We start from the raw sequence: 10,825 nt of genomic DNA, 5'->3' as shown, positions 1-10,825 counted from the left end.
GCAGCAGAGACCAGAAGGAAGTGCGGAAGCCAATCTTATGGAGAGCTGATGGAAGCGCGTTCCAGGCGGAGGGAACAGTCGGGGCGGAGGCTCTGTGCCGGGGGCGGGGCTTGCGCGTGGGAGGAGGCGGCCCCTGGCTGAAGCCGCAGAGGAGGAGGAGGGGTCCCACTGTCCAGCCTTGAGGGCTTTGTGGGGACTTGAGGGAGGGTTCGACTGCAGAGTAACAAGAGCTGACTTGATTTTTCCAACCAGTGGGTCAGGTTAAAGGAGAGATGAAAGACGATCTCCTGGTAGTGAGGCAGCAACTCAACCTCAACTAGCTTGGGAAAAAAAATGGAGATTATGCGGAAATGAAGGTGTTTCCTGGAACGCAAGAGAGGACCAGAATTAGGGACTAGAAGGGGGCGAGACTTTGTCTCTTGCATCTGTTTTCCTTCCGTTGCTTCCTCCACTTCCCAAGGTCACGTGGTGGTGGCAACGCCACCAGCAGCTTCGCAGGTTTGCATCACATATTCCAGGTATCCAAAAAGAGATGGCTTTTCCCTCTCCCTCAGGTGCAAAGGTCCTGGGGCAGGGCTGTGACGGGTCAGGTTTAGGTGCCACCTCCAGACAGTCATCGTGACCAGAGGCACCGTCTTGTAGTGGAAACACAGCACTTCCAGATACCACAACAAGGTAGATGGTTTGAGAAGCTGCTAGTTATTAAAAAGTATCCAGTCGAGATGCATGAATGTGTCACCAACCCTAGTTTTTCCAGCATTGAAATTCTAGCCAAACTGTAACTTTCTGAAGGCTATGCTTGGAAAGATTTTGAACTGTTTGATAAATAGATTTGTTTGAAGCCCAGATTTCTCATAACAGATTTTTCCAGAAGTCATTACCATGGCAGTCCCAGTACAGAATAAGAGAAAAAGGAAAGAAAAAGAAACCCCAATAATTTTTGTTTATCTGAAACATGTAACTGAATAACAGCTGCAAACGGATACTCCCCAGGGGTTACTTCCAGATTCAGCTGAAAATGCTGACGAGCAGAGGCCAATTCTGACTGTCAGAACTGATTTACGCTCAGATTTCTTTCTAAATTATTGTATCCTCGTGGCAGTGTCTTTAAAAGGCAGCAGTAACTAAGTTCATGAATTCCCTCTTTCCAGTTTTCATTTTCTCAAACCCAGCGTGGGAGGGTTGCAGCAGGACATGGCCAGGATGCCCCAGCTCTCAGGTTCCCTGTTGTAAGTGGTCCCCGCCATTGTCAGCGATGCTCACAAACCCACTCGTCTCTAAATCACATGTACGGCTCTCTTTGCCATCTTACGTTCTCATGCAGCTCTTGAGAAAGTGGAGGATGTTGCCAGCAACCTCTTGCTTGGAAACGTTCGTTTGCAACACCAACAGGGGTGCATATACCCATTTAAAAAGGATCCGCTGCTAGGCAGATTTTTAAACAGCCCAAGTTCACGTGGTATTAAAACGGTAATGTTTTCATTTTTCAGTCAACCCCACGATGTTGTTATTCACATTTTTAGCAGGGCACAGGGCGCGAGGTGACCCCTGTGGACTCCCACGCCTCTCACTTCACAGGACCAGCGTCAGGATTTCCTTCATGACCATGCAGGGGCTTGGTCATCCACTTTGCTTGATAAGATGATGGAATAAGAAATATTTCCAGTTCTTTAAAATGTAATTTGACTAATTAAGATGTGACCACTTGTGGCTGTGGGTTGCAGCGGGCGATGTCAACTCCTTTACTCCCAGATGGGAAAACGGGTGTCTCGAGCTGCCAGCTCTTCGGCACTAGGGGTCACTGCAGGTCCACGGATGCTGGGAGTCCCAGCGGCAGCGCACCCAGCTGCCTGGGCGCCCCGGACGCAGGTCTTGCGGGCTGTGCAGATGCTTGAGAGAGCCCCATCTCCAGGCACTGCTTTTCAGCCTTTTTTGACACAGTAAAATAACAACAAAAATAACCTTTATCCAGCGTCACATATATTTTACTATTTTGGGGTAACTGTTGAAAATGATCCCTTAAACCATCCCTGCGATGAGACAACTCCTGCCACTGCATTTACTTTTAGGCCCCAAGAGCTCGCCGACGCCATTGGTCATTTTTTTGAGATGGACACCTCTCGTAGGATGAGACAGAAATCAGTGTACAAATCATCGATCATATTGAATCACACTGGGTGTCTCCCGTGTTGATCCATTTAAACACCAGAGAGCTCCTGACACAGTGGAAAACTGGTATTTGAGAATTGTCAGAAATGGTCTTTTTAAAGAGTTTTGTGGCTGTTGGGAGGTGGGGACCCTACGTCCCGGCTGGTACCCACGTACCTGCGGAAGATAAGTGGACAGGAATAAGTCACTGGAACCCCAAGCAGAGCACTCTATACGGCTGGGGAAAGTTAGCCGCTGGGAGGAAACTGGAGTGTGCACCTGATTTCCTCGGTCAACAGATTTTTATTACAAGGGAAAAACAGTTTTTTTTTTTTTTAAGCCAGAAGTCTTCCCAGCCCTATTATTTCCATTTTGTTAATTCCCCAAAGCACCCTTAAGTACCTTCCAAATTGGGCCGTTGAAAATGTCCTCAGATCCCGGCTTTGAAGCTGTGGCTTGTTCGCCTGTAACAACTTGCCGCGCTGTCTCTCTCTTTGATGTTGGCAACCTCTACAAATTGCCCGATAAAGCGTTTCCCTCAGTGGCCGCTGCCAGGTCCCCAGGGCAGGATCAACACTCTCTGTGTTACTTTCATAAACATTTTTTCTTTTTTTTGGCCGGGGACGGGGAGCCATGTTCCTCAATAGCACCCCTGGGATGTGTCTCTCTGATTCAAACGTCCACAAATGGGGTTAATTCACTCCCTGACAAAGGTGTCTGCACATGGAGGACCCAGCCTCCCCAGCCCACTGGAGACACTGATTTCAAAGGGGCTAAAGAAACCCTTTGCGGTTGAGCTCAGAAGAGTAGATGGGTCCTTTCCCCGTGTCAGACTCAGCCTGGGACCGCCGTTTGGGCCATGCGGATGCCAGCGTTCCCCTTTGTCTGTGATCAAGTGCTCTTGAGGGATTCGGCAGGGGCTGGATCCTTCTCTGGGAAGGATGCTCTCTGGATTAAGACCTTCAGACGGTCACCCCCCATCGTCCTGACTGTGTGCCGACAGTCCACCCCCAACAGAGGAACGTTGTGCAAACCAGACTGAAAAGCAGCAGCCAAAGAACCAGAGGCAGGAGCTCCCAGTGGGGCGGCAGCTGGAATCTGGAGATTTCCAGCTCGGGCCTGGACTTCAGTGCCGCTCCACCTCGCCGCCCCGTTTTCTCTGCCCCAGGGAAGACCTCAGCTGGTGCAGGACGTGCATAGACGCCGCGCGACGGGCACCTGTTAGACAAGGAATGGACAGAGGTATTCTCAAGCTAGAGCACGGGGACTAGACATCAGACAGGAAACCAGGGACCGACTCAGCGTGCTGGGGACCAGCCCAAACCAGCTCCCCGGGGGACAGAGATCCCATCCCGGCTCGCGGTGAGGGATTCCTAGCTCACCAGCCTCCTTGGCGCCCCGGGGCCACACAGAGGCCGGGAGTTGTGAAGGCAGGAAGGCGGGGGCTCCGGAAGGGGCGGGGAGGCTGGTGTGCATGCTTTGCCCTGCCTCTTCGATGCTACGGGAACATCCGGGCATCTGGAAAGGTGACTTGGCTCCCAGTTCCTTTACACAGATGACACCAACCCCCACAAGGTGGAGGCTCTGCCCCTGTCATCTCCCCGCCCCCCCGCCTTCACCTCCTCCCTCATGCTCCCTGGCTCACTCAGTGCAGACACTGTCTTCTTTCTGATCCTCCCTGTGTTTTCACACCTCAGGCCCTTTGCACTTGCTGTCCCTGACGACTTCTGTGCCCGCCACGTCAGAACGCTGTCCCTATTCTTGAAAAAGACAAGTCGTTGGATCTGAATTTGGGGAAGTTGAGAAGAATAGACGTTTCAGAAAGGCCCTGCCACGCCCACAGGAGGGACTACTCCGGCAGCCTATGGGTCACCCCCCTGCTTCCCAAACTCCAGGTATTTCTCACCATCTCAGGCGCTTCGTCATGGGGAGGAGGGGAGGTGACGCACGTCATCTTCTTCAATCAGTAGTGATTTAACGTTCTTGAGATCAGCCCATCCTTTGAAAAACGTTAAGTAACTTAATTGAAAAGGCAACTAAAGGGGACCCAAGACGTCCATTAATTAATAATCAGAGTAAAATAAACTGATGTTAATAAATCCTAGCTAGACATGGTCACTCTGAGCAGAAAGAGGTGTCCTCTGTTTTAAAAGTCAAGGCATTGGCAACTGTGAAGATTGTTCCAGAGTTGCTCAGGCCTGAGCCTTTCTCCTTCATGTGATCAGAAGGGTTGGAGCAGGACCAATTCAGTGTTAAAGGATGCCCCATCTCTGTGGTACCCAAAAGCTTCTTCCAACTGAAGGGACAGTTCCCTTCAACGCTGGAGTTCCACCTTGACCATCTTCCGGACAAAGCTGTTCTCTCTGGAGAGCGCTGTGTTCTATGGGAAGACCGCAACCAAAGCTGCCTGGTGCAAAAGCCTAATGCACACAGCACGAACAATTAGTGCTATTTAATTACTGACAAAATTAGGCTTACAAATTGATTTACGGCCTTGTAGATGAAACACATATTCTTGGAGGAAAGCAGATTTCTCACAATTAATTTGAGAGAGACAAGGCAGACGCTTCGGGGTGGGAAGTCGTCCCAGAGGTATGGGACGTAACCGAAGCCCTGGCAAGCCTCAGCCTACTTCTCCCAGGATTAGCTGTGCTAATTACCCGCGGAAAACGAGATGCCCTCGCTAGAAGAGCACACGGGAGAGTGAGGAGCCAGGCTTGCTTCTTACTTCAGTCACTGTTCAGGTATCTGGAGTTGCAAGTTCCCCGAAAGCTACCTACACCAAGCAGCAGAAGAAACTTTGTCCAGCCAACTGTGCACGGCAGGGAAATAGTTTAACATCTGTCAGTTGCCTTTTGTCCTGAGGATGCAGGTAGAGAAAAATCTTCTGCAGGGACATACCCGCCACCCACTTCTCCCCAAAAGGTATCTGATGATTGCAATTCTTGAGGGGGGGAACCCTCAATTTGATTGAGAATATATAAAATGATTGTTTTTAATCAAGAATAAGGATTATCTGTTCCTAGTCAATACATTTGAAAAACGTTTCTAAAATAGACTCAGTTCACCTGAAAACTGATTGCAGTAGCCTGGAGTCGGCATTTGGTGCAGGCACTGGCTCTACCACGGAGAGGCCCGGTGAGGATGAGCCCGGGACTCAATCTCAGGGTCCCTGTCGCTGAGGTGGAGGGCACAGTGGACAATCCCAGCGGTCCGTGGAAGGGCAGCAGCAGCGCCACGTGGAAATTGTCAGGCAAGCAGATTCTTAGGCCCCATGGGCCCCACCTAGACCTGATGCCTGAGGCTCAGGAGGAAGGGGAGAGGGCTCAGGACGCCACGTTTTCACAAGCATCCGAGGTGATGTGGGGACGTCATCAACTTTCAGAAGCACTGAAATACATCACCTCTTACGTGGTTTGAGGCATTAGCTGTTTAGAACTTCATAGGAGAGAGACGCAAAGAGAAAAGGCAGAAATATTTATCTAGAAATAAAAGAAAAAGGGAAAGACAGACACATTCAGAAAAGTAAATCGCACATCTCACAGAGAATGAAACCCAGAGAGACAATCTTTTTGAAACGTTGAAGGCTACAAACTGAAAGCTCTGGTATATTTTTGCAACCCTGGGCATAAAGAGTAAAACACCTGTGGCTCCCTTGGCCAAATGATAATGACCCATTTTTACCTACGGAGGCACGTTCACCTCATTTGATTTGGTTGGCTGTGGTTTCCAATATTTTAAAAACACTCAGACCGTTTTCCTTCCCTCGGATTTCTGATCTGATGAATCCAAAGGCTCGCGTGGAGCAAAGGAGCCCGCGGGCAGTAATCACAGGCCGATGCCTTGTGGTCTGAGCTTCTGGGACGTCTTAATCAGGGTTTCCAGGAAGTATACCGGAAGAGCTTATCTTTTGCCTTCTCAGGGCCACGTTGGCGCATAAGGGATCCATTCCCAGCTCCAGATGGGCCAGCGGGGAGTCAAGATGGCATTCTTTTAGGACCACTGACTTGGTGGTCATTCCAGGATGGGGGCTGGGGGTGGGGGAGGGCAGCACGACCCTCGGGATGGCACGTCTGAGGCCCTCCTACCCTGAGATGGTTGGGGGAAGGAGTGCGGGGTGAGGACCCCTCTACAGTCAACCGTGTGTTCACAGGCAGGCGGACGGAGAGCCTTAGAAACCCCTCGGCTGGAGGACGTGCCCTGAACTTGAGTTTTGAAGAGGAAGAGGAGGCAAATGGCCTGACACCTGTTGGAAGAGCCGGCGGCGCAAGCCTCCCGGAGCCGGCGGACAGGCCGGCCCCCCGCCCGCCTCGCACAGCCCCCTCCCACGCGCGCGCGCGGGGAGGGAGGCCGGGGGGCGGGGGCGGTGCAGACCCGGGGAGGCGGGATCCGCTGTGCGGATTGGGGCTCACAGCTGTCACTCCGAAAGGGTGGGGCTTTTTTAAAAAAGCCAAATTTTCAGGCAAACCCCAAGCCCGCACGGGGCAGCGTGGCGCTCGCGTCCGTGCCGGATGCGGTCTCGGCGGAGCGGGGCCGGCGCGCGGGCGGCGAGGTGCCCGGGCCGGCGGGTCCTCCTCCGCGCGCGGCTGGCCCGCCTCCCCCGGGCGCCGGGGGCAGCCCTGCGTCCCCGGAGCCGGCCGTGGGCGCCGCGCGCCTAGGGCCCCGCCAGCCGGAGCGGAGGCCGGGCCGGGGCCGGGGCCGGGCCGGGCCAGGCGGGCGGCGGGGCGCGGGGAGCGGCTGCGCACCGCCAAACTTTGGGCGCCCCGGGGCGCGGCGGGCGGGATGGGAGCCGGGCGCCCGGGCGCCCCGCGCAGCTCCGGGCGCCGGGTCCCCTGGCCCCGGGCCCCCGCGCCGCCTCCGCCCGCGCCCCGGGCACCGCAACCCCGCCGCCCCGCCGCCCGCCCGCGCTAGCCCCGCCGGAGCCGCCGCCTGCGTCCCCGCGCTCCCGGAGGCGCCCTTTGGGGGCTACCTGGGGGCCAATCCTCGCTGGGTAAACCGAAAGGAACAAATCCGCGTGGATGAAAATAAAAATATCCTGGTGGGGGTGAAAGGGAGGTGGGGTTTGCCTGCGCGCGCGTTGGACTCGGGAGAGCAACTCCGGAGCGGCGCGCGGTGTCGCCTCCAGGCCGGCCATGGACTGGCGGGAGGAGGGCGCAGGGCGCCGCGGCTGCTCGCGCCCCTAGCCCCGCGCTCCCTCGCCCGCCCGCCCCGCTCCGGCCCTCCGGGGGCTTGGCGCCCGTGTCTTCTTCGCCCAGACGGCGCCGGGGAGCAGAGGATCCGCGCTCCGGGTCTCCAGGATGTGCGCTTCTGAGATGGGGACGCTGTGGCACCACTGGTCCCCCGTGCTCATCAGCCTGGCCGCCCTCTTCTCTAAAGGTGAGGGGACGCCGCCGCCACCTCTGGCCCCGGGACTAACTTTGCTGGGAGTGAGGGTGTGGGAGGGTGTGTGTGGATGGGGGTGGCCAGGAGGAAGGTTGCGCGCGCACGCGTGCCTATGTCTCTGTGCGCGAGCTTTTGTGTGTGTGCGCGCGCGCGTGCGGCAGCCAAGGTCCTCCGCGGCCCCTTGGCATCAGGTGCCTCCTGAGAGGTATTGGGTGGGAGGCCCCAGGCGAGGCTGCTGAGGGAGGAGAGAGAGTCCTGCCCACTCAGCAGCATTTTCCATTCGGGGAGGGGGCCGTGAAGAACCTTGGAAAGGGAGGTGGGCACTGGGAGGGCCGAGCAAGATGCCAGAGGAAGCGATTGAAACGACCTCCTGGAAAGCTTCTGGAATTTGGGCTTGACTTTTCCTGCTGGCTCAGACTTCTTAGGAGATAATTCCAGAGCGCGCCTGTGTGAGGGAACGCTGTTGAGTGCATTCTGGGCAGCTGGGCGTGCGGCGTGCGGCCAGCCCCTGAGAGGTGGGCCCGAGCTTCTCTCAGAGAGGTCTGAGGGGCAGGTTTCTCTCTTCTTGCCGTCCGTGGCCGTTGGTCCGTGGCAGCATCCATGCAGGTTGGACGCGGAGTTGAAACCACACTTGTCACCTGAGTCATCGCAGCAGGGCCACTGACTTGCAGCTGTGAGGAGGGCAGGGGTTCCCCTCTGTCTGCCTTCCCTTCTGTCACCATCTCTGTCATCGGAACAGCAAGTCTGGGAGCTCAGGACACGGGTTCCTTGAAGGGAAATTATTTGATTCCCAGAGGAGACTGTAGGAAGGACCAGCAGTTCTTTCTCCTGACTGATCAGGACTCTGTTTATGTGCGGTTCCCCCCAGGAGTCTCTTGCCTACTGAGAAATATATTAGCAGAGAAGCAGAGCATCCTCGCCGTCTCCAGTGTGTGCCCCCAAATCCCTGTAAACAGATTTTTCTGAGAAGATTTCTGAGATGCGATCTCTCTCAAACTTCAAAGCCAATTATCATGCACAGAGCCTTTTAATTACAGGAATTTTCTGTTCTCTGAGCTCTTCTGGCATCGCCGAGGTTGTGTTGCTTTAGATCTGACAATAGACAGTTCACACGCCGGGGTTTTGTGCTGGCGTGATGGAGGAGGAGGGGGATGGGTGCCCACCCTGTCTGGCTGTCTCTTCAAGTGCAGTCGTAATGGGCTCACGTCTCCTAATTATGAGCTAGAATCCGTTCCGGGGACTGGAGCCTCGGGGATTTGCGTTGTGCACAAGAAAACAGAAGGAAAGGTTGATGGATTCAATGAATCCAACCCAGGCAGACGTGAGGTCAAAAAAGCCCACGTCCGCAGCAGCAGCAGCAGCCCAGCGGCCTTGCGTGCTGCTCCGAGGCGTGCTGTTTATTGGCCGTCACTTGGTTTTATCCTAGGACCAGGCTCCGGTGCTTTTATGCTGCAATAACAAGAAGCTACAGAATAGCTTTGCGAACACGGCCTAACTATTGTGTTTCCTCGGTTATGCACATAGTTCTTGTCCTGATTTCTTCATTAGGCTGAGCCGTGTGGAAGAGAACTGTTTCCCCTGAGACGCCTGAACTTTTCCAAGTGGAAACACTGCAGAGGTCCTGGAAATGAGGAACTCCGACGTGGAGGTCTTAGCTTGGGAGATGGTGGTGTCAGCCCAGCCGAGGACATATTTTGTGTTAAATTCAGAGCCCTTAACTCAGCCCAGGTGCTCAGAAGCGAAGCGGTGATGGGCTGGGGATTCTACCCAGCAGTTTGCAGACTCCCGAGCCCACGGTAGGCAAGTCAGTGCCATAGTGCGTCGAAGAGCAGGAAAGGGTTCAGCGCCCCTAGAAGCCATCCGGTTGTGTCCAGTTTCATGGCGCAGATGTGATTTCTAAACACAAGGACCATTCAGTTCTTTCTCAAATTCCTTTCCCCTCATGGACTCTCCAATCATATGAAAGTTCTAAACCAGCTTGAAAAATCGAATATGGAGTACATTTAAGAGGGTTTTTAATTGTAAGTAAACATATACATAGGCACACACTCCAAAGTGCCTCGTTTGTCCGGGTCGGATGGAAAAATGGAGATTATTGCCAACTATTAAATACGTGCGTTCGCACATTATTTTTACCGTAGTGGTCTCATGCTTTTCAAACACAAAGCTTCGAATGAACAGATGTGCACACTTTAATGCCAGGCTCGGGTCTTGGAACCTCACCCACGTTTCAGTTTTATGAGCAGGAACTGGTGGGTCACAGAGCAAGCTCGTCGAGATCTTTTGAAAAACAAATAGAAATAAAATCTCAGTGCTTGCACTTCCATCCCTTGGGACCTAGGAACCACTGTGAAACTACAAGTGTCCCCTGCCCCGTGGTCGGGCGGCCTTTCCTGGAGAGCGGCCTCGTACCGGGTTGGCAGAGAGCTTGCGTCTCACGCTGAGGGTCTGCTCTTCCGTCGGGAACGGGAGGCAGGTCACAGCTGGGCAGGCTTGCAGATGTCTTTATGTGTTGCTGTTCACCTCCTGGGAGGGGGCGGGAGCATGGAAAGTGGAGGGCAGAAGACAGATGAGTGAGACTAGAGATGAGCAGAGAGCCAGGTAGATGTGACGTACAGAATTGAGAAGGGGCCACATTTGGGATGCTGGTCGTGACCCTTACCTGCACCCCCCAGAGCTATTTTCTCTTGCAAATGCCGGTGAGCAGCAGACACTCAGAGGGCCTGGGAGGGGAGCTGCGGGCGCGGGGCCGTCTCCGGGCTGTGCTGCGCGCTTCCTGGGCACTGGCTGTGTTGGGGCACCTTCTTGCAGAGCGTTTCTACCGTCACTGCGTCCCCCTGAGGTCGGAAGTGAAGCACCCGGGTGGCTGAACATCACGTCTGCTTTGGGAAGTGTCCTCCCCCAGCCTTGGACTGGAGGGGCCTTTGGTTCACAGTGACACCTTGCACAGGCTCTCAGGGGAGGAAGACATATTCAGGAGGGAGCACGTTGCTGTGTGTGTGTGAGCGAGAGAGAGACAGAGGGACAGAAACAGACAGAGAGTCAGAGACTAGAGTTTACGGCTTACGTTTAAACCCTGTCAAAGTTAAAAGGTTAGGAAGCAGGGAGACCATAAGGTTTCATTTTCTCTGAATTAAAAAGTTAAGTACTAAATATGATTTTGTAAAAAAAATGCTTATGTGCATAGAAAGTTAGAATTTGAAGTATCAGGATCTGTTTGATTTAGTTCAATTCTGAAAGCCAAGAGACGAAGGAAGGCAAAACAAAGGCTCCAGACCTGCCTCATTGCAGAAGC

At 54.2% G+C, this 10,825-nt stretch overlaps 1 protein-coding gene across 1 annotated transcript in view; it reads left to right on the top strand.

Annotated features, from left to right (window-relative positions):
- The first annotated feature begins 7,151 nt into the window (after positions 1-7,151).
- TMEM132D (transmembrane protein 132D) overlaps positions 7,152-10,825 on the top strand; it is a 527,232-nt gene continuing 523,558 nt past the window's right edge. Inside the window, exon 1 of the mRNA XM_064481313.1 lies at positions 7,152-7,524. Coding sequence (XP_064337383.1) covers positions 7,446-7,524 — 79 coding nt within the window. The 5' untranslated portion in view covers positions 7,152-7,445. The remainder of the gene's footprint in view (positions 7,525-10,825) is intronic.

This window comes from Camelus dromedarius, chromosome 31, assembly GCF_036321535.1.
Source record: "Camelus dromedarius isolate mCamDro1 chromosome 31, mCamDro1.pat, whole genome shotgun sequence".
NCBI classification, from domain to species: Eukaryota; Metazoa; Chordata; class Mammalia; order Artiodactyla; family Camelidae; genus Camelus; species Camelus dromedarius.
This window is presented reverse-complemented; position numbering and strand designations above follow the sequence as displayed.